The 24,954-nt window shown below is 41.0% G+C and overlaps 1 protein-coding gene and 1 long non-coding RNA gene across 3 annotated transcripts in view; both read right to left on the reverse strand.

Annotated features, from left to right (window-relative positions):
• Positions 1-24,954, reverse strand: part of snx29 (sorting nexin 29) — a 146,150-nt gene that overhangs the window by 65,531 nt on the left and 55,665 nt on the right. For both annotated transcript variants that reach the window (XM_085171253.1, XM_085171254.1), the window contains exon 15: positions 3-109. In XM_085171253.1, coding sequence (XP_085027379.1) covers positions 3-109 — 107 coding nt within the window. The remainder of the gene's footprint in view (positions 1-2; positions 110-24,954) is intronic.
• LOC146513054 (uncharacterized) lies at positions 4,688-22,771 on the reverse strand. Its single transcript, XR_014875831.1, has 2 exons — positions 15,431-22,771; positions 4,688-14,410 (listed from the first exon to the last, which is right to left on the reverse strand). It is a non-coding gene; the product is annotated as an uncharacterized LOC146513054 (long non-coding RNA).

Here is a 24,954-nt window from a genome sequence, read left to right on the forward strand (position 1 = left end):
ACCTCGATGAGTTTGCGTTCATAGCTAGCAGCCAGCTCCTCAATGTCGCCCATGAACTTATTCTGTGGAATTGGAGTCTGCTCTTCGCTTGACCGCAACACGGACAGGGCTGCAGCAGACAGAGAAAGAGAGAAGGAGCATTCACAAAGATGAAAAGATACTGAGACATGTCCAAAGGACACGCTGTGGTGAAAAACTCATATTACAGAGCTTGGCATCTTCTGTGGTGAGCTTTGACACTGGCAGCTGTTCCATGTCTTGTTTTGAACAACGCAACCATGCAAACACAATGAATCTCAATTTTGAATGCGATATGAGTATAACAATATAGTCTGCTTGAAAGACAACAACACGTCCACAGAGTATGCACTCTCTTAGAGTATGCATATATACTTCCTTTCATGTGCACTTAAAACCACATTTTTCTTTCTCAGAAATCTTCTTACTGTTCTGTCAAAATGATAAACTCCCCTTCTCTCACCATTGCCTGTTCTACTCCGACTTCCTCTTCAGATAGAGTTTATTGTTTCTTTGCACTACTGTAGCTTGCTAACTCGCTAAAGTCATCCCAGCAGAGCCTGAAGCGGCGCTTCTGAGCCTATTAACGTCAACTAATCCAGTTCCCTCAGCAAAGAACGGCAGAACACGCTAAAGTCAGAGCACTGAATCGTTTTTCTTTTTTTTTCCCCAGAAGGTGGGTGTAAGATGGATTGTTTTTTCACCTCAGCAAAAGCAAATTAACAGTGTTATTTCACTGCCACCACACATAACAAACACAGAGACTAATAGACTGAGGCTAGAAGGAGGGAGAGACGGGGAGAGAGCCAAGACAAATAAAAGAGGTTGAAAATAAATTACACAGGAACATATTCAGCATGTCCAAAGGCCCAACAGAGCTCAAATAAACTCGTGGCAATGGCTCTTTAGGGGGAGGTTTTAGAAAATACCGCTAGACTGTAATTATAGAGAGAACTTCCAGCAAGTGTCTGAACGTCTAGACAGAGTGAGACAGGTATTGATGAAGGAGCTTCTTGTGGTTCCAAACAAAGGTACCGTAGGGAGAACAGCTGCTGAGAATCACAGGCAGGTACAAGTTCACAAATAAGAGGAGTAAAGTTATCCAAGTGGACTGCTGGTACGCACACATACCTGTTCACATACTGTAAGCATGTGCATTTTATTCTCTGGAGCAATAGTTCACCAGGTTGTTTTTTAAAGGTATTTCTTTGTTTTTCTTTGGACATTGGCTGCTTTTTTCATTGATTTCCAGTCCAGTCCTTGTACCTGACCATTTTTACAGAAATGCCTTTCACAAAATAAGCTTGTAGCTAAAAAAGCTTAAACACTAGAGCCTATGAACACAAAAAAGTACCATCAGCTGAGTGACAATGATCCCAAACACACTTCCAATGTGTAACACTGATGAAGCGCCAATGAATCAATACAGGCTAGGTATTGAGTGAAGTATTATGGTTATTATTAATCAGTGAAGTATTATGGTTATTATTAATCAGAAGATTTAGGAATGCTACAGGAGCTGATGGCAGTAATTAATAAACACACACAACACAAAATGCTTTTGCAGGTACCATGTATTTAACCGAACCCCAAAGAAAAGTAACAAGAAAAGAAAAGGAAAACTTAAATAATCACTCCTGCTGCAGCTATTCAATTAACCAAAAACCCAGTGAGGGTGCACAAAACTACTAAGCAAATTCTTCCGGCTTATACCAAGCAATATAGAAAACAGTTCCCCATAAACAACACATGTTGACATCAAAAACACTGATCCACACTGAAGTCCATGAGTTTTATCTGAATGTCCATGAGAGATGTCCAAGCGCTATTGTCCATAAACGGGGGAATGGTGTGTATGAGTGTGAAAATCAGTATATTTGGAAAATGGGGACAGAGCGTCGTCTTTGATAGCTTCCTACCCAACCAGTGGAAGCTTCGATTGCGGAATGAGTCCTGCTCCTAGCCGCTCATTGGCTCGCCATCCTTTTTCATACCCGAAAAGGGTTCACCTGGCCTGCATTAAATAAACAAGGCCAATAAGAAATCACAAGAATAATACAAAAATGTCAGCCAATTAAGCTAAAAACATTAAGTTATTCTTGTTCCTGTGTACACAAATAAACAAACAAACAAACAGTATATTTAACCAATAAGGGTTACAAATGCAATAAAAGCAAATAAAAACCTGGATAGAAAAACACACAATGGAACGCTATCCTTCATGGATCAGCATGAATTATTTTCTCGCTGAAACTGAACTGACCTGTCTTCCCCATGTGATGTTTGTGTAATGTATGTATGGTCGGAAGGGTAAGATGTCGCTGGCACGGCTGGCAGCCTTAACCCAATTTCCCTCGGGATGAATAAAGTATGAGCAATCAATCAATCAATCAATCAAAAACTGTTCACTTGTATACCATTTTTCTATGTATGTTGCCAAAAGTTTCAATAAATCACTGCACCTCTCTGGCAAGTGCAGTGATTACTTTGCCCAGCACTGTCTGGCAAAAAACACCATTTGTAATAATGTAACACTTTAACAAACAAGTCATCTGCAAAATAGAAATCAAGGAATTGTGAGGTGGCCTTTAACGAGGAGAAACAAGAATAAGGATGGGAAAATATCTTCTCCCTATTCTCCATATTTTGGATTTTCATTAAACGTTTCCAACGGCAGTTTACACCCAATATTAGTACATACAAGTGAACATATACAACAAACAAACAATTATGTGCAAGAAAATATCAGCAAAAAATAAAAAATTGGGTTTTTTTTCTACTTTTTAAGTCCCCTGAGCTGGGTCTATTCTCATTGTAGAGTCACCACATAAAAACCAGTGAACAACTTTTATAACAAAAAGCAAACTGTGACATTTTTAATGAGGTTTGTGAGTCCACTTAAAGAGTCACTCAGAGCTTCAAACTGGTGGTGTCTAGCCTCCTGCTGCTGTCTCGTAACAGCTCTAGTTCTAGATAAAACATTCATGGCTGCAGAGCTGCACATTTTAAATTATCAAGGTAAAGTTTATAAAAGGCCAAAGTGTTTAATTAACTTATTTTCTGAGTAACAGTTAAAAAGCCTAAAGGGATTCAAAGGAAAGCATAAGCGCCCCACGGACTTGACAAAATCTTCATATTTCTCTTATATAAAGATGTATGTACGCATGCAACAACAGAAACACCTCAGGAGGCTGACAGAAGCACATCATCACAGCTCCAACAAAGCGGCAGCAGCAAAGCAATCCCCCAGCTTATCTCTGGCCCGCCAACAGCACTGTACTGTATACAACAGTCAGCAGCCTAATAGCCTAGAAAGCTACAGTACACCGATATACACGGAGATAGAGAGAATGAAAATGTATAAATACTATAAAAAATACTGAAAGACATATTTCCCCAGAGAGGAATCCAAGATGCGCACACACACGCAAAATCAAGCATAAAGAGGCAAACACACACACACACACACAGAAAAATGCACATACATAGAGGACTGCTGACGGTGGAGCTTGCCATACCAATTTAACTCAGCTCTGAAGGGGTTTTTCCCCTTAAGTTGGATTTCTGTTACCTGTCACACTGATACGCTCTTAATAATGAAAATACAAGGAGTGTGTGGGCAGACGACAGAGGAGAGATAGTGAGAGGGGATTAGGAGGGAGGGCACACACAGATGTTCCTGACTCTAGGAAATTGAGCAGACAGCTGGTTTGGAATAACAAAACTAACTGAGCAACCGACCAAGCAGCTGTGTGTGTGTGTGTGTGTGTGTGTGTGTGTGTGTGTGTGTCCTGAAGAAAACCTCCAAAATATTGAGCTCTATGTGAGCAGATGCTTCAGCAGAACGAGCATTAGACATCGTCATAAGACTGTTTACTGGTGTTTGTGAGTGCCCTGTCCCACTCCCAGGAGTGTGAGTCTCCAGAGACATCTCTGAAATGATCACAGCGTGTGAAATAATTAGTCACTTAAGTGACGAGGTCCACTGAGACACACACATTGGGGAAAGACGGTGGAGTAAAGTTTTGGGTTTGGTTGTTAGGAGTGTTTTTGTGTTTTCGGTTACAAAGCAAGTTCATGTTTATAGGGAAGTCCGTGTCATTTAGTCCATTGGGTTACTTTGCCTAAAATAAAACGTTTTTCAGTAATAAATGCATGAGAGGCTAAAATAATTCTGACCTTGCAGTACAAGGTAATGTGGAACATATATAATCTTTACTCTGACCCTGCACATATGAATGTTCTTACAGACAGACTTCCTGGTTAGTTGTGTCTTATGTACACAGGACACAGATGGATGCGTGTATTTTCATCCAATTAAGGTTCCAATTCAAGCAAAACAAAAGTACTCATTGCTGAATGACTCAATAACATCATGCCAAGTATTCTATTAGATATGCAGTTTTGTATTTGTAAGTTCTTTTTGCTAATTTTTCAATCCTTGATAAGTAGGGCTAACACAAGTTAACTCCCTTTGTTAACTTTCCCTATCACGCACAAAGCCACAAGTCCAGACACGCCTGAGGCCACGTCCACACTAATACGTTTCATTTGAAATCTTATGTCTCCACACTGAGACGACGTTTTCGGTCAAGGAAAACAGAGTGTTTTGAAAATGCTCTCCAAAGCGGATACATTTGAAAACGCCGTTTTCATGTTGCAGTGAGAAGAAAACGATGATACATTTAAGTCATGTGATGCAGTCCTGTGACCAATTAACCTAAGATAGTGAAGGGCATTATACAGCAGTTGTTTTGTTTAGCCCTATTAAAGATTAATATCAGTCTGTACATGCTCCACATAGCTTTTCTTCAAATTCTTTAATTCTCACTCGCTTTTGCAACTTTGTACTTTTGTGTTAGTCGCAGCAACAACTCCACCTCATTATTAGTCCATTTAAAAAACTCTGTGCTTTTCTTCAACATTTTGCCACCACGTTTCAAAGAGCCAGTGATAGTAAATAAACGGTAGACAGAAATGAGGCAGGTCGAATCGTCTTGCGCTTCATGCATGCGCAATACAGGAACGTAAGCATTTTTGGTCGTTTCAGTGTGGACGTACAACTCTGTGAAAACGACTGAAAACGATAGTGTGGACGAGGAGCGTTTTCAGAAGAAAACGCTGTTTTCAAATTTATCCGGGCTAGCGCCTGAGAGCAAGAGCCACACAGCCGCCTCCCTAATATAGTACCTAAAAATGGAGCTACATCAACCACCAGTGTGCAGTACTTTGCAAAATATGCCAGAAAACTGTTCATGCTAAAAGTGTAAACGACAAACCTATTTCCAAAAACACATCGCCAAGTACAACCAGGAAGAGATACCAGTAGGTGTTGGTGTGGATTGTGTAGCTCCTGAAGATGTACAAGTTCCTTCAATGACAGTTATTGTTAGACTAAAATGTTAACCCATTATTTTATTAAAGTTTCCAGTGAAAACACTACCTTGGCTACTTTTGTGCTTACACTTGACTGATAATACTGCTGTTGTATCCTTGTGGCTATAGAGTCCTCCTTCAAAGTAGGTAGTCTGTCAGCATTTTGTTCAAATTAATGCTGCTGCTTGCAAGCTGCAATCACTGAGAAAATATTCACTATATCACAATAAACATCATTATAGTAAATTTTCCTTGAAAGATCATAACCTTGAGGCTATATTGCCCAACCCTACTTAATAGCAATCCTGGGAACCTAACAAGACCATGCTCCACTTTTTTTTTTTTTTTTTTAAATTCAATGGTCCCTGAAACATCATCCTGTTAAAATTGGTGTCAAACCTGATTTAGAAAAAAAAAACTTTTGAAAAACTTGGTTACTTTGGATCAATAGAAGTTTTTGATGGCTGTATGAAGCAAATGAAACTATATACTATCTCCCAGTGAAACACAGACGAGCAGAAATATTTCCTCTCTCCTTCAGCCTGATGTCACCACAAGCTCAAACTATGCAAAAGAAGACTTGCCAGATAAACTCCATCTGGCCTTGAAGCACTTCAAAAGCAGGTTCACATGTACTGCGTATGAAATACAGAAAGCTCCCATAAAGAATGACCTAAACCTTCTGTGAAATCAAGGAAATCCTGAAATATCCTTTCTAAAGTGGGAGCTTTGACTGGTGATAATAACATCAGTGCCAGCAGTCGAGAAAGCGGGGCAGAGCCTGACACACTTGACTAATGCTGCTCCGTCCATTAGCAGTAAGGAGACGTGGCTCTGCATCCACGACCCTGAGCACGCAGCAGACTGAAGAACAAACAAATGTCCATCCTGCTACAGATGAGCTGCTGAATAAAACATGCCAAGTGCTCCCACTACAACAGGACTTATGTGCAATCAAGTGAAGCGCTCCTTGTAATGCCGTAACGGCACAAACCTGCGGCACTCACACCACTGTGAAATTGGGGCTCATCTGAATCTTCCATTTCTTATCTCTGTATGAAATCGCTCCATCCCTCCCAGCTCCCATTTCCCATCCTTTGTTCTTACTGTTTTTGTGCCTTTAACTTTCTTTCATCTCTTTGCACTTAAAAAAAATATGCGCGTCCTTGTTTTGCTCGAGTCTTCTCCTCTATTAAGAATTGATTCGGTTTCTCTTTTTCTCGTCTTTGCCGCGTCCTTCTTCCCAACTTTCTGCTCTTTCGTGCTGCCTTCATTCATCTCCTCTCACCTGCTTCTTCTTTTAAATCTTACTCATTCCTTAATCATTCTTCCTTCACCTTAATGTCTGGCATCCTCTTTTATCCACTCTTAATTGTCACCAATCACTCACATTGTGAGTGCAGGTAACTTTTAATCATGCATATGTACGAAAACTATCATTTAAAATGCACACACACACTTGGACATCAACAGAAATATAATAAAGAAAGATCAAAAGATGATAAAGCTGATAAAAAGGGGAAAAAAACATGTTTTTTTCTCTACTAATGACAACATGCCTTTCTCCAACTCGCACAAACACACACAGCTGAGTTAATCACGCAGCCAGGCCATGTATTGTGGATGGGCTGGCTGGGGAGCAGGCAGGCGGCTGACTGAGTTAATTAATGAGTGCTAATCAAACGCAATCTTCTTTCATTTTCTAATCGTTCATACTTCATTTCTCCCGTTCTCCTCCTTCCTTTGTGTATCAGCACTAAGAAAGAAAAGACAGAGGGGAAAGATCAGAGCCGCCTTGCTCCCGTTACACGGGACAAATAGCACAAGATTTTCATTCACCCACACGAGAGGCAGAAGGTGTGGAAATCACTATTCTCCTCGCTCTGATGGGTCCAATCAGGGGAGCTCTGTGCCAGCCTGGCTCAGTCAGGGGTTCGCTGATCATGAGTGGAGAACCGACGACATCCTGATCACACATGCGCCCCACAAGAGCACACGCTAGCTTTCTCTCTCTTACTTGTCTTTACCCTTTCTGAGTTGTCTGAAGTGGCATAAAAGGAGTCTCTCCAATTATAACGAGCAGAAAGAAAGCGAGGGAGGAACAGGTTTTTTGTTTTCTTTAGTATGAGCTTTGTAAAGGATTTCACTTCAACAAAGACAAATGAGAAACGTGAACAAACGACTAAATGTTTTGCACTTAAACTGACAATCAGATTATCCATCAGAGTAAGCTATCAAACACATACAAAGGTTCAGGATTTCAATTTAAACGTGATAAGAGACAATATTTATCAAGTAATCAGGTATAATGAAATAACACTCAGACACTTGTAACAGTTTAACGTGCACGGGTGAGAGCTCAAGTGAGACCCACACCCTGGAGCAGTTCTCTGCCTTTATTTATACACAGCATGAAACATACAAGAAAGGAAGTAACATTCTCTAGTCAAACAGGCAGGTGTGAGATCTCGGAACTTATGTTCAAAAAAGGTTATGTTCTTACAAGGTCATTTCTTACTCTTTGGGTGGCGGTTTCCTGTGAGATAATGTGAGAGCAAAACAAGTCTTTTTAAGGCAAAGTGTAGACAGTTGTGCAGGTGGTTGAGTGCAAACAGAAATATGAACACTCTTAGCTTTAGTATATCAGCAATAATGATTAATAAAATGTCTTAATAATAAAAATCTCATAACAAAACGTTAAACAGCAAAAACGTGCGACATCCTCCTGGTTTAACCCAGAAAAAGTTGTTCATAAAAACACTGAAATCTGCAGCACAACTTTGAAAATATCTGGCTGCTTGCATTTATTCCTTTGCTTTCAATGGTAGTATTTGAGTTTTTGAGTTTTGGCCGTATTTTTCCCTCCAGGAAGAGTCCAGAATTGCTCCAATCATAGCAAACCACCATCTATTACACCAAACTGCACTTTCCAGCCTTGCATGACACAAAAGGAGAGAAACAGTTCAAAGTCCTTTGCAATATCTTTTGATTCGCAAACAACACGTCAACTTCTCTCACAGCCGTTTGGACAGAAATCTAAAATCATTCTTCTTCCTAAAATGGAACAGAGAAAGATACTTGTTGTCCGCATGCCGACCTGACCTCAAAACAATGCCTTTTTTTCTTGGTCTAGTTTCAAACAATCAGCTGGATGCTGTCAGATAGAACTTTAAAGTGTAAAATCAGATGCGGTGAAATGGACAAAAACATTTACAGCGAGGAGAAGAAATGTCACATGCCTGGTGGTGTAATGGCAACAACATTATGGTCGTGACTCATGCAGAACATTTGCAATGGTGACGGCATGCAGGGGAGTTTTTGGTCACGATATTGTGGAACAATCACACATTGAAACACCCAGGTTTGATACACCTTTGCATTTGGATATTTATTAAAGTTTTAAAAGGTAAAGGTTTCAATATTCTTATATTTAATAATATAATATCACCCTGATCACTTGCATTTACAGCTTTAGTGGGAAGCTGTTTTAAGTAAAAAGCTCACCAGTTCTGTTTTTTTTTTTTTGTTTTTTTTTTTGTTTTTTTAAAAAGAAGAGAAAAGGAGTCGTTTGTTGGACAAAAGTGGCCAGAGGCATTAAGATGTGAGGCATCAACAACAAGAAATAAAGTGAAAAGTAAGACGTAAACAGTAGACGTGACATTCGCCTTTTATTATCGTGTGGAGAATTCAGAAAGCTATATGTAACATTATTATTTTGACTTAGCTGACTGAAATAGCTTGTAACACCTGTTAAAATAAGGTTTTAAAGGCTAACTAGATGCCGGGTGCTAAAATCGTCCTCTGACATGTGCATTTTTTAAGCAAATCAACATCCGCTTGTTAATGTTTTTAGTCCTGAACAGCAGCTAATGGAGCTGACTATTTTTTCCCCAGTGGGCGTAGCTTTCAGAGAATGATACATGCGCTCTGTCATGGCGGCACATTTAGCAGCAAGAGCCTAGGGCAAAGAGTTGGTCGACACAAAATAATGACGGGGCTAGGAAATTGTAATGTCCCTCTGTGGCTGCGGGAAATGTAATGTGAGAACGAACATGTTTCAACATAAACATGGAGATGATGTGAAATCGTGGATATCAACACAATTGGTAGACAAGGAACTAACTTTTTGCTCAGAAGTCTTTCTGGTTTCCACTTGTACTCAGTGTTCTGACTATTATTAACCAATCACGGAGCAGGATTTAGTCTACTTATCTGCAACTAGCTAAAAATGCCAGTATGTTTTACTATCAATCTGAATTGGTATTTATGTTGAGTATTGAGGTTTAGCAGTCATGTGATCATTAAAAGCATTAAATCATTTTGTCCGTCATTTTGGAGTAAAGTGAATGAGGTTCCACAGACCTGGAAACCTGTCAGTGGGTGTTGTCCTTGATTTGTTAGGAAAAGCCTCCTTGCGACTGGTTTGGTCTTTATTAGATTTCTGCAGCTGCATGAAATCTGCATGGACAACAGCTATTTGTTTGCATACAACTGGCAGATAAAAACTCTCAGCGATAGTGAAACTGTAAGAAATGCAATACAAATCCTACAAGACTTGATCAGTTTCTGGATTGCGTCACACTTTTATAAGTTTTACTACTCGGCTAATAGTTAGCGAGTATTTGAAAGTCAGAGTCTTGTGTGCAAATCGCAGGTGAGTGCAGGAATCTACTAGGGACCAAAGCAATCACAGGCAGGTTTTTGGTGCAGCTTCCTCTTTGCAGCCAATTTCACCCAGAAACAACCAGGAACCACTCAAAAACCAGTTGGGAAACACACATTTGTCACTAACGAACAGTGATTGTGTCGCACCCAACATGGCGGACAACTTTCAAGAGACTTCAAGTATGTGCACCTGAAATCGCACGAAAAACATGTCTTCCCCCCCCTCAAGAAGATGAGGGGAGAAAGAAAAAACATTGAAATGCAGGCAAACATTTTTTTTAATAGTAGTATTATCCAAAACATAATCTACAGTTCTGTGACAATAGCAAGAAATGTTAAATATTAAGAATCGTATGCAGTGAATATTGTGTAGGATTGTGTAGAATGAGAATAAGAACAAAGGTTTTTCAGTATGAGACACCTCACAGTGCAGAAGATACAGAAGCCTGTGAATTTCTCCTCAGGAATCAGAAAACGTGTTTTGTTTTATGTACTCTACAAATTGCCTTTTCTGAAATGACCCAATTTAGCTGCCAGGATCAATAAAGTTCATCTGACACTCTTGGAAGGACTCAGGCGATTAAATCTGATTATGTTAGCGCAGGTAATAATGAGAGTTTCAATCTGCAATCAAACTGTGCCACGTCTGCTACAACACTGATCAAATCAGCACTGATTGTTTGGACAAGCGCGTAATCCGAGTAAGCCTGTCAGAGTGACCCGAACATGTTGCCACGCCGTATTCTCTTGTTTTTTGACGAGATTATTGCTTTTTCCAAGCGAGGCATTACATCTCTGAACGTGTGTTTTGAGTACGTATTTTCAGCACTGTCCTGATAAACAGCACATTTGTAAACAACCCGCTGTCTCAAATGTTCCCTTTATTCTGTGTTTTACCATCAGCGCGGCATGTTCTTTGGTTGTAATTACTTGTATTACCGTCAAGTCTCCATTTGCTCTTCTCTTGTCTTTGGTTCTCTGCTTCTGAATGACCCAGTTTCACCGCTTAGATTATTAAAGTTTCATTTTATCATCTGCTCTAATCTGAGGTACTCCGCCTTTGTTTCAGCTCGACACCTCTCAGCATTACGTGAGCATCCACTGAAGTTAGCGAGCACGACGCTGTGCAAGCAGTGCGAGGTACAAATAATAGGATGGGACACCACTCGTGTAGGCGAGAGGAGAGGGATGATCAATATTTGGATAATGTGCAGCGGAAGGATTGAATAAATATTCATAAGAAGTGTGAAAGCATATAAATGGCTTAATCATAGAATCTCGTAGTCTGAATCAAAACAAAAATGGCATTGCAGTGTGCACATGTCACGGTGATGAAGTTATGAATGCATAAACCATCACAAGAAAATGTTTCACACACAAACACACAGAGAAGAGGCTTACAGGCAAAACACACACACAGAACCCACTGCTCCCTTCTCCATGAAAAATCTCATTTTACAAAATTAAAGCTGTGTTAGAGACTTCCTCACCCGGTGCACATTTTGTACTTGAAAATCACCACAGGGAAAACTCGAGTTGAGTCAACATCCTGTCCACAGAACAAACAAATAAGCCAATTTCTTACGGTGGTCAAACTTTTACAACCCAGAAATGTATTTTCCTCACTACTGATGGTTCACTTGCCGTGAACTCACACATGCAGAGGAGGGGGATCATCTTAATAACTATTTACTGCCCCAAAACAAACCAAGCACCACAGCAACTAACTGAAACTTCCCTCCACATTCAAGTTCAACTTTAGTTATTCATAGGATCACTTGAGATAAAAAGACTCGGAAGGACAGAATCACTGCTGTGGGGGCCGGTTAATTGAATTTGGGCTTCTTAAGTCTGCACCTTCAGCACAGCATGCCAAGGTCTATTCTACAAATGGGTAGCTGTTAGTACAGCAGTTTCAAAAGAGTGACTATCCCTTCTTATCCTGGAACAGTTAAGCACAGGTTGCGTTTGAAATTCACATTATCTCGACGGAGCACAATCTGAGTGAATCTTTGATCTGACAGCGCGTCACTTGTTTTGTAGCTCATCCCTCCATCTCCTGTCAGTGCATGTTAACTGTATGTTACTGTACACTGAAGGCTGGGAGAAAAATCTGCGTGAACAGGTGACTGAGCCTGCTAATGCGTGTTTTCAGATGAAACAAGAAGAAAACCTAATTATTCCTATGATCAAAGCAATTATTAGGAGAAAGAAGGGGGGAAAAAACTCTGACCCAAAAACGTCTCAGCTGGAAAGCATCACAGCTCAATCTGCCGCGGCCTATTAAAAGAGTTATTAAGCATTCGCGGAGCGCTTACAGACACTCATGCATGACAAAATTTGCACATTTACAGAACCAATTCCGTGCAAAAATGTGAGCCAGCTCGCGTAAAATAATACTGACACACACAGTTATCACCCTTTTACTTACAGACTGACAAACAAAGGGACCTGCCAAAGACTTGGAGAGGAGGGCTGAAACAAAATATTTTTATTGAAATGTTTAACACCAGTTTAATTGCCATTTAGCATCCTGAACATTCGGCTAAAAGCTCTGCTATAGTTGGGTTGTTTTCTGTGTAAACAGAGGAGTCAATTTCTTAACTGACGGCTTCCCAACCTCCATGAAACTGAGCAAAATAAAAAATGACAAGCTGCTGTAGAATAAGCAGTTTGAACACATGCAGCCCTGAAACTCTTCTGTTACCTGAATTTAAAAAAAACACAGACAGATTAAAAGAGAATTCAATCTGCCGGCTCCATGGTGGAAGCTCTGCGCGATGCCTGAATTTGCAGATTTGCACAGGTGAGAATGTGAGAACAGCAAAGATGATGTTTATTTGGATTAGAGGTCGGTGTTCTAAGCTATCAGCTAACTTGGTTAGAAAGCTGCATGCATGAACTGTATGGGCGCATAACAGTGTCGCACACTTGCTAAATAAGATGCAAATACAAAAAAAGTCTGTGCAGCACAGCTGAAGCACAGACTTTACAAATGTCCATTTGGTAGAAGTAAGAATATCATTTATTAGATCATTTCAGAAATGCTCCAAATAAACAATGTCACAGTTTAGTTGAACATAACATCAAATACGGAGACTGAATTATTTTGTCTAAGCATGTTTATTCTGTTGTCATTGTAACATGTGTCTGTGGGGACTGAATGACTTTTGGAACCAGCCATAAGTGACCACTAGAGGAGCTGCAGTTCTTTGATGCTGGATTCATAGATATTTCTTACTATATATGAATGTATGATTACTACCAAGATATCAGAGCATCTACTATTTATCTGTATATAAACATATCCATTTACTGTACGAGTAGATTAATGCCTAGTGACCGCTGTGACTACTACAAATAGCCAGCCTACCTTCAAAATGTGTATCAACATTTGAGGTCTGCACAGAGAAAAACCACCTACTATCTTGTCTATTCCCATGACAACATGACTTTCTTGTTTTCAGTCAAGTCTGCTTTCTTATAGCAGCAGAGTGCACGGTCTGAGACATACTTATACATATACAAATAGCATAAAATCACCCTCAAGATGTCCTGATATAATGGTTCTTCATTCTCTCTTCAAGTCAGAGAGCTCTCTTACATCCTAACAACATACTCATGAGATGTTTTGGTTGTAAGTACCTTTAATCTGTTTGGCAGGAAGACTGGCTTTTCACCGTTTTCCATGGAAATGTGTACTTTTACTGAATAACAAACAGACTGGGCTTTAGAGAGAGAGACCGGCACACAGACAGAAGTTTTCTTCAGGTTAAATATTTTCACACGGTGAACTTAACAGATACCTCATTTGAAATTTCAAGGATTAGAATCAGCACAGTCCATGTCTGTCAATCTGGTCTTCCCTTTGTTTCAACAGGAGACATAAGGCAAACCCAGATGTCTCACAAACAAAGAAAGTTTGTCGGAGAAAGCCCGGTGAAGCTTACTTTTATGATTAAACAGTGTGCTTTGTTCTTCAGCGTAACTCTAAGCCTGCTTATGATGTGTGACCGGACACAGATGGATAAAAAAAATGAAAACCAGAACTTAATACGACTTTTAAGAGTGAAAGAGGGATCAAAGTATAACTATACTAAATGGTGAAAGAATCTAAAAGATGAAATCAGACTTGAGAGCAAGGGGTCAGAAGGCCAGTTCCCATAACAACCAACTGATGTTATACATACCGATTGCATATAATAGACGGATGTAGCTCCCCTCATGTCACCTTGTGATTTGTAGTTATAAAGTATCAAATTTGGAATTCACACATGAAGAAGAAGCTTTAGCCACACCCCTAGCAGCGATACTTCGTTAGCTTGGTAAGAAAGGTGCATCTGTTATTTACCTCAATATTACCATATTTCCCGGACTACAAAGCGCACCTGAATATTAGCCGCACAAGCTAAAATCAGGGGAAAATCCTGTTTTGTACATACATTAGCCGCACCTGACTAAAAGCCGCAGGTGTTTCAATGTTGACTTATCATATGTAAGAGAATATGCACAAAGCGAATTGTCAGGAAAGAGATGGCTGTTTGGAGACACACCCCTGAAAAACAAGTTACGGGTACATATTTGCATAACTTTTTAGGTATATGTACAAGTAGCGGTAAATACAAGTACGAAACATGTACTGTGCTTCATGAATGAGTAACAAATGTAGTACATAACAATAACCTACAGCACACCAGAAAAATAGATTCGGACTACCTTTTAGGCTCAGGTGCAGTGACACGGCTTTAACAAGAAGAAAAGTCAGTCATTCACCACCATCTTTCTCTTCTTCCTGCGCACTAAAACCACCAAAGTCCTCTTCTCCAGTGTCGAAACGAACAGGCTCAGGATGGCTATGTCATCCACTCTCAGCTTCTCTCCTTCGTTGTCACTTTCAAAACCAAACAAATCCTCGTTGTCAGTGTCAGAGTCGAACACCCTCAGAAGGGCCGTGGCGGTGTCCTCCTCTCCATCATGCAGCAGTCCAGCCCTTCGAAATCCGTTGGTGATCATGGATGTTTTCACACTTTTCTACGCTGTCAGATTCCACCGGTGGAGTTGAGCATAACTTGCTTTTCGCAAGTTTATTGCCGCTCGTCTTCCACGCCTCCCGCTGAACGCGTAGCGCTACTTTAAAGTTTGTTTTTCGCGCTACTTGTACGGCACTATGTTGCCTGGCGGATGGACATGTGACCAACATACCACTCTTGAACCCCGATACTGTGGTGTCTGATCACATGCCCTTCCGCCAGGCAACGTAGTGCCGTGCAACAGCGGAACAAACAAAACAAATCGTCTTACGATATGACGCACCTGACTAAAAGCCGCAGGGTTCAAAGCTTGTGCAAAAAGTAGCGGCTTATAGCCCGACAATTACGGTAAGTGAAAATATCACCTGAGGAGAATAATACCTTTTAAATCACAGGGTAGCCCTACTTTATTAACTGTTTTACTTTGAACGAGACAATAATTTAGAAAAAAGACCCGCGAGAAGTGGTGAAAGTAACAATTAAGACCATAAATCTTTAGTGAGGTCATAAATCAAATGAGCAGTAGGGCCATGTTCTTAACACACAACACTTCCTCCAGAATTACTGAATGACTGACTCACAGCTGAATTCTATTAAGGCTACTTTACACTCAATCATGGAAAGAAAAAAAAAGGGGGGGGGGGATTCACTGGTGAATGAAAACTTGACATTTACTGGATGCTGTTGGACCGAAGGAATTTATATTGTTAAAAAATAAACATGACACTAAATGTATCAAGTGCACAAAGTGCTGAGGTTGCGTTTTCTGTGACGCAGAGGAAAACCTGGAATAAAGGCATGTTTCCGATATAAGATTCTTCATAAGTAGCAGAAATTGGATTTGCTTTTTTAAAATAAGATCTTTGTCTCCACTGCACGAGATGAAAAGGTGTAATTAGAGCTTTGCCTCTGTGTGACATCACAGCTACTTTTCTGAAAACGTCAGCAGCTGCGCAGCAGGCCATTGCCTTCTCATCATTTAAAGTAGTCAGCAGCACTTTCTCTGTCTCCAAGTATCTCTCTCACCTCTCCCACCATGCAGCTCAGCAGCTTTGCTAATTGACTGCCATTTTAGAAAGTCAATCTAATTGCTTTTTGGTTATCGTGCTAATAGTCTCTGTGCTGCTAAAGAGCACCTGAGCTTTCTAACATTCGACTTAATCACACAGACCATTCCTTTGCTCTTGGAGCCACCCGCTGACCGACTATCGTTTAACACCAGTGATTAATGAACTGTTAAAGGGGTCAAATTATGATATTATGTAACCTCACAGCAGCTAAACCTCAAAACCACAATTGGATGGTAGGTACTGGAAGCATATGAGATACTAGCAAGATACTTGGTGTATAAACACTCACTTGGAAAACTTAGGGCTAATTGCTTTGAACTGGCTCAGCATGATGGTGTGCTAACCACCACACCACCGTAAATTGACCATAGATGTGGATGTGAATGGTTGTCTGTCTCTCTGTGTTATCCCTGCCACAGACTGACAACATGGCCTGTGCCCATGCATGGATGCATGGATGCATGGATGGATGGTTGGATGGATGGATGCATGGGTGCATGGATGGATGCATGGATGGATGGATGCATGGTTGCATGGATGCATGGATGGATGGATGGATGGATGCATGGATGGATGGATGGATGGATGCATGGATACATGGATGGATGCATGGATGGATGCATGGATGGATGGATGCATGGTTGCATGGGTGCATGGATGGATGGATGGATGGATGGATGCATGGTTGCATGGGTGCATGGATGGATGCATGGATGGATGCATGGATGGATGCATGGATGGGAAATGGGCTACCATGTATTCAAGGTGGCCTTGGTCTGATGAATAAATAAATAAAGCATTACTGAGTAACACAAAAACCTCACTGTGAAGCTTAATAAAAATAAATAAATAAAGAGTTTTCTCTCCTCAATCAGCATTCGGTGGTGAAATAAAGACTGTAATAGTTGTCGGACTGAAAGGAAGAAAGAGTCAGAGAAGTCTGCTCGGCGCGATCTGTTTGCTTTGACAACAGTGAGAATGATTCTCTACTTGTCTCAGATTAATTACAGAGAAAGCAAACAATGTCGATGGTGAAAAGAAAACATCCATTCAAAGTGCAATGGCAAAATAAATGCACTAAACATAGCTAAAGTAGCACTGTCACTAAAGTAGCACTGCCAAACATTTAGCCCTGACATCCTGGTGTGTAAAGGACCAGCGTCCCATGTACTTAAAATAAAATGTACAAAAAGACAGAAAACCAGAGAAACAAAGAAGCCCATGTTGCCATCCTGTCTGCCATGGATCACTGCCCAAACATGCACTGAGGTTTCAGAGACCTGAAGAAAGCCAGAAATAATGAATGATTTAGCACAGTGTGATTTTCAGACTCTGCCCATACACTAAGCTGTGATAGATATACTAGTTTTGCTAGCAGCTGTACTCAATGTAATGCTCTCAAAAGGATGCTAATATGCTCATAATCACCATGTTTAGCAGGTGTTGGCTGTTGGTGTCACTATTTACAGAATACAGGACTCTTTTATCATTTCAGTTTGGCTTGTTAACATGCTAATCTCTGTAAATTTGCACTAAATTCAAAGGCTTATTGGTGTTAGTCATAATTGAAGTTTCACATAATCAAGTATGTGAAACAACGAAAGGTTGACTTAATGATTGTGCTTGATGAAAAGGGTAACAACATACACACTTTTCCTTCATCCTGAAGAAAAAATTAATGTATATTTGATGTATAAATGTATAACTTTTCCAACAGTCACCATCAAAAAAATATTTTTGAACCCATCAGAGGAAAAGCCTGTGGTTCATGAAGGAGATTCAAAGTTATCCTTTGGGATGCCTGGGGAAAAAAATCTGCTGCACTTCCTCCAGTTATTGCTGAGATATTTCAATCTCAACTCGCTGACCATCAAACTGTCATTTCAATCCTCATAAAATAAAAAAGTAATAATATCATGAGGATGTTTGAGGTCCTCTTTTCTCAGTCTTCCATCATAAAGACACAGTTAAGTATTGTACTGCTTGTTCTGCAGGGCTAAACATTAATGTTTTTGTTTGAACATGCAGCCGCTTTAGTAATAACAACATACTGTGATAATATCTGAGCAATCTGTGATTCCCACTCCTACAACAGTGCACGGCACAACACGGCATAGAGAAACCTTAAATCCGTGGAGGTCAGCAACAACAACACTGCATTAAGTATTTCTATACAGAAAAAACTGTGCTCCTCAAAGCTGTTTTAGCATCACTTCAAAACTACTTTATTTATTATTCAGTTCGCTTCAAAACTATGTATTTTATTTCAAGCGACAAAAAAATGGAAATAAAATCCTCCTCCGTGACGAAATAAAGTCAAGCTCCCCAAAAGTGAAAGCAATGAGCATGTAATACAGAATCCACTGTAGAAGCCAAAGGAGGCTGCCAGTTATCTCAGTGATTGCCTCGTTTGTTGAAAGTAGTTATTTTAATGTGTCAAAATTAATATGTTAATGATCTGTTGATGTGCATGCGCTGCATGAAGTACTCTTAATGAGGATTTGGCTCAGGTGTCTTGGGAGGGTTTATTAAAAAAAATGAGAAGCCTCGATATTCTTCTAGGTGCTTCAGATGAGCCAAGTGAGAGGAGACCCTGTGCTCTGGTTTTGCATTCTGGGAGGGGGGTGGGAGGGGGGGGGGACCAATATGGCAGAATGAGCATTAAAAATTGATGTTTCCATCTGGAAGCAGAGGAGAGGGAGGAACTTTGTCCTTCTTTCAACAGTTGATAGGAACAATCCTTACATTTAGCATTAAATGAAATGTGTTCTGTCTCTAACACTGAATTATAAAGACGGAGATAAAGGACAGAGAAAGAAAGAGTGGAAAAATAAGGGCTGCTAACGTATTAGCAAGTGTAATTTAGACATTTCCTATTTTAGAGCTGAAGGAAAGCCGAGGGGACGGTGACAGAGCGAGGCTACTCAGATATACATGACACACAGAGCGACAGAGATGAGAAAAAGACAGAAAAGAGAGCCGTGAATGAAAGACAATGAGGAAAGGAGGCAGAGAAGAGAATACTACACACAGAGGTTATCTTGATCTAGAGAGGTCTTTAATTCGGAAGCTATCTGTGGGCTGTTACGACCTGCTTGAAACTAGCACATACAGACGCACACACTGAGGTACAAACTCATCTGCCCCAACAAAATGAGTCTAGCCTACAACTTAAGCCATCTTATCTAAACGCATACAGATTCATTTAAGTCTGCAGCATCACACTGAAATGTCCCCAAAAATGTGATAAAATGGGACAAAATACTCAGACTCATTCCAAAAAGCATAAAAAAGGCTCACCTGTGCGAGCAAAAGAGCCAAGTCCTGAAGTCTAGAGCAGGCAACAACTGATTTGATTACACTGTCAAATATTCATTTACGCCCCAGACAGAACTGGTGACAAACAGCAACACCACTAGCATTCAAGCACATGTTCTCCAGTTACACAGCAGTCAGAAAAACAAATGCCAGCTGTTACTCAACAGAGCTCAGAAAAACCCACCAACACTCAGTCCAACATGACTGTACCTCAGGTGACCGAGAGAACTCAAACAGTGATATTGTCGCATGGCTTCCGTGGATTAGTCTAGCAGTCCACGGTGATTGGCCTCATCAGTGACAACGATGAGGCCGCCTACAGGGAGGAGGTGGATCGTCTGGCTGAGTGGTGCGACAGAAACAACCTGCTGCTTAACACCGAGAAGACTAAGGAGCGACCAACTGCTCCAAGCTGGTCAAGAAGGCTGACAAGCGCCTCTTCTTCTTGAGGACTCTGAGGAAGAACCACCTGTCCTCAGACATCCTGGTGAACTTCTATCACTGCACCATCGAGAGCATCCTGACCAACTGTATAACAGTCCGGTACGGGAACTGCTCTGCCTCAGACCGGAAGGCGTTGCAGAGGGTCGTGAAAACTGCCCAGTGCATCGCCGGAGCACTACTTCCTGCCATAAAGGACATCTACAGGAAGCGGTGTCTGAAAAGGGCTGGGAAAATCATCAAAGACCCCAGTCACCCATCACATGGACTCTTCACCCTCCTGCCCTCTGGGAGGCGCTACAGGAGCCTCCGGACTAAGACCACCAGGTACCGGAACAGCTTCTTTCCCACAGCTGTCAGACTCCTGAACTCTGCCTTCTGACCCACGTTAAACTCATGGACTGAACATACACACACCCACAACCACCCACACACACACAATGGACAACTGTACCCTCACACACACAATAATAACATGGACTGAACCACCACTCACAACCACCAGCACTTTATATAGCCTCTGTAGAAATTATCCACATATCTCACTCATCTTAACTGCACTTCTGTATAGCTCTGTGTAAATAATCATTCTGTACATACGATAATTTTTAATCCTACAACTGTTTATAACTTGCATAGTTCACATTTCTGTATAACTGCATATCTCAGATTTCTGTATGTTTTTTATTTCATATTTATATCCTGTTCATAGCCTGTACATAGCTTGTACTCACTACAGCCTGTACATACTTATAGTTATAGAATATTCATAACATACTTCATACCGTGTACATTATAACATACCATAATATACCCATTTCTGTAATATACTTATATATCTATATTATTGCTAATATATATTGTAATATATCTATATCATGGCTAAAGCACTTCTGGATGGATGCAAACTGCATTTCGTTGCCCTGTACCTGTGCATGTGCAATGACAATAAAGTTGAATTCTATTCTATTCTAGTCTTTAGCAGGTTAGACTTTAGCAGACTGGACATGGTGTCCAGTCTTATAACTGAGACTGGACACCATGTTGGCCAGTACCACCAAATAACAAAAAAAAAAAAACCCAAAAAACTGGAAAACCTGGCTCAAAATTTGTGGTTACCTACATGTAATCATGTTCTGGTGCTTTGGGATTGGCCCAATTTCCCATAATTGCTTTTCCAAATAATTTCTTCTCAGCAAAATCTTTAACAGCTTCTGCAAGTTAAGTGGATTGATACAGTCGCCTATTATTTTGAACAACAAACACAAATCTTAATCTTAAACTTTTTGTAATGTGCGTTTAAATTTAATACACTGAGTGGTTCATGAAAAAAATAAAACAAATCAATCCTCATATTTTTTTTCTGAATATCAGCTGTAGTCACAGCAGTCGCAGACACAGCCTGCTAGCAGACATAAGACATTGACGTATCTGTGTTAAAACATCGAAAATACACATCTTACTCCTCCTGGTGCTCATCCATTATGAATGAGGAGTGTGACATAGGCGGCAGCTCCATATGAGCTTCAGGAAAAAAGAGCCATGAAGAGGAAAGAAAGAGGTTGTGGAGGAAAGAGGTGGTACATTCACAGCAGACAGGCAGGGGAGCGTGTGAGCACGTGTCGTTAGTGCTCGGTAATGCAAATCCGCTCTCCTAGTGCGAAATCAACAGGTTCTGATCACTTTGCGTTTTGACAAAAGCAGCATTAAAAAGAAAAAAAAGGCAAAGACCAAGTTTCGCAGAGTTTTTCTTTGTCCTTACTTCCATAGCTCTTAACTAGTATCATTAGTCAAAGCTGTCTGCAAATCAGTGATGTAGTCTGGTGTCACACTCGCTCTTGGAGCGAGGTCAGGCTGCCGCAGAGTGGAGCAAGATGTCTTTCCAAACTATTTAACAGTGTACATCTCATTTCCTTGCAGGCCATTACAGTAAATCTACATTACAGAGCGCTGTCAGTGGTCGTCTGCCTCTTCTCATGCTATTACAGAAAGGCAGCCACACTAAGAGCGTGCTACAGACTCATGGACACACTGCCATCTATGGGTAAAAGTATTAGCCCTGCAGAAACCTAATGCATAAACAGCACAAAACTGTACTCACATAAAGTGGAGTCTTGTGTTTTACCCTCATAAGAACCACCAATACGCACAGCTTAGTCTCGCTACTGGCGACAGTACCTGTGGCTGTCTGTGTCAACACAGATGCACGGCAGACATAACTGTGTTGGGTTTTTTTTGTTTGTTTGTTGTTGTTTTTTTTGTTGTTGTTGTTGTTGTTGTTGTTTTTTTTTGGGGGGGGGGGGGACTTAAAAGACAAAATGATGAAATTTAGCCCAATTGGATATTATCTCAATAAAAAAGTGATAAACACTGCCACTGCTACCACTCTCATATCTGCTGCTGTAAGTAAACAAATTTGCTGTGAGCCAAATCACTCACAGCACATCCAAAATGATCCCAAACTTCCATCCATCCATCCATCTTCATCCGCTTTATCCGGGGCCGGGTCGCGGGGGCAGCAGCCTAAGCAAAGAGGCCCAGACCTCCCTCTCCCCAGCCACCTCCTCCAGCTCATCCGGGGGAACACCAAGGCGTTCCCAGGCCAGCCGAGAGATATAATCTCTCCAGCGTGTCCTGGGTCTGCCCCGGGGCCTCCTCCCGGTGGGACATGCCTGGAACACCTCACCCAGGAGGCGCCCAGGGGGCATCCTTATCAGATGCCCAAACCACCTCAGCTGGCTCCTTTCGATGTGGAGCAGCAGCGGCTCTACTCTGAGCCCCTCCCGGATGGCCGAACTTCTCACCCTATCTCTAAGGGAGATGCCAGCCACCCTTCGGAGGAAGCTCATTTCCGCCGATCCCAAACTTCATTTAGTTTACTTAGTAGTGCTGAATTTATAGGCCTACCAAAATAACTCCAGTAAGGCTGTAGTGAGACAGTTTCTGATCACTGTCCATGGTGCTGAATCCAGAGCTGACCAGGGTGCTGCTTAAGATTAATGCTGTTAAACTTCCCACAGTAAATATTGAAGCTTTTACTGATACCTTAGTGCTGCTGTGTTGGTTTCCTTCACTTAGCTTTTTAGTTATTTTTCTGCCAAGGCCTGAGCAAAGGTGGAGGTACTTAACAGGTGATTATTGTCTGTTTTATTATTTTTCTGCAGGATTACACCAGCGGTCCCCAACCTTTTTTGCACCACGGACCAGTTTATACCCGACAATATTTTCATGGACCGGCCTTTAAGGTGTCGCGGATAAATACAACAAATTAAAACTAGTACCGGTACCGAAAAAAAGAAAATTTATTCATAACACACATGAAAAGACCAAGGAAAACCGAGTAAACGATAAAAACAATAAAAACAATAACAAAATAACGCTGAAAACCAATAAAAACCCTGAAAACTATACATTTCACACCTGAGCCTCAACTCTCGCGGCCCGGTACCAAACGACTCACGGACCGGTACCGGTCCGAGGCCCGGGATTTGGGGACCGCTGGATTACACAAAAAAAACTCCTAAGTAAATTTCATAAAACCTGATGATGAGGAATAAAAAAGGCAAAGGAAGATTTCATTATATATTTGGTGTGGATCCAGATCATTTTTGATTTTTTTAAAAGTGCATAATAGGCCAAAGGCTTTAATGGCAGATCTGCCAAGTTAATTTCCTCTTGATTACATTTGGGCCGTAGAACGTGTCTTCTGGCCAACGTGATACATAAAATTAGAACTTGTTACAGAGAGTCTCTCTCCTCTCTGTGCAGGATGAAGTCACAGTGTGAAGCCCTGTGAATGCCGGAAAAAATGTCGAGCACGCTCCTGGTCGCACTCCTAACCAGATGCATCCTCCTTCAAGCTTACAAAGTGACTCAAAAAACTATAGTTTGGTCTCTGGATCATACCTGCAGACTTCACAGTAGTGAGGATCATTGACATGAAAGTCAGATTAGCTGGACACAGACGCTTGTGTATTTTCTCTGCATCGCATGTCAAACATTTGAATCCAATCTTGTATACCCCCCCCCCCCCCCAAAAAAAAAAAAAAAATTAGGAAACAATCACACCACCCAGGTTTAGAGGAAACTGTAGCCTTAGCTGTAGCCTTTACAGTAATCACTCTATCGACTATAAATAGATGAAGCATTTATAGTTGATCGAGTAAGCCACAGATATAAAATTACCATCGTTTGCATTAAACACATTTAAAAGAAGTTCAAGAACTTCAACTTCCCAAGTTCCTAAACAAACATGAACAAATGCATACCTTATTTAATCAATACGAGAGCCAATTACACAGGAGATGAGGGTGCCATTACACACTGTAGTTCAGACACAGCTAATCACTTGAGGTGACAGCAGGTTTCAATCAGCGCCACCTGCTTCTCACTTATTGCTCTTGAAAACAACAGTGCCATGGTGGATTTTGTTTTTGTAAACTCTTCAACTTCCCCGTGTGTGTGCACGCGCGTGTCTCTATGTGCCAAGATCCTGACTCATTTATAACCACAGATCAGATCAGTGAGCTGTAACTAATAAGTTCTGACACCTAAACTTGTCAAAGTTTATTAGATGGCCTTTAATCACCAACTTATCTCACATCTGAGCTCTTTTTGTTTGTCGAGCCTAATAAGAAGCAGTAGCCCTGCAGGAAACAGGAGGGGAAAAAACAAAGCCTGAGAGCTGCTGAAACAGTGAAGTGACCCCCGCCGCTGCGACGATGCGATTCATCCACGTTACGCTGAAGGTTCCGACAGCACAAACGCAAACCGCATCACCTGTCTTGTCCCCGCCGTATGCAAAACACACACAGACGACTCCACACGCAGTCATTAAGAAGTGAACTTCCAGGAAGTAGTCTTCAACTTGTGTGATGTAAACAGCTTCCTCCAAAACATCCTGACACTCCTTTCCATATTTCTATTTACACAATGAGGAAAAACTTAAAGGGAGAAAAAAACCTTTAGAAGCCTTTTCTACATGCAGGGGATGAAAGGGACGCAGAGAGCAGCAAAAACTCTCTGAAGTGTACTTT

This window comes from Neolamprologus multifasciatus, chromosome 8 (genome assembly GCF_963576455.1).
Source record: "Neolamprologus multifasciatus chromosome 8, fNeoMul1.2, whole genome shotgun sequence".
NCBI lineage: Eukaryota > Metazoa > Chordata > Actinopteri > Cichliformes > Cichlidae > Neolamprologus > Neolamprologus multifasciatus.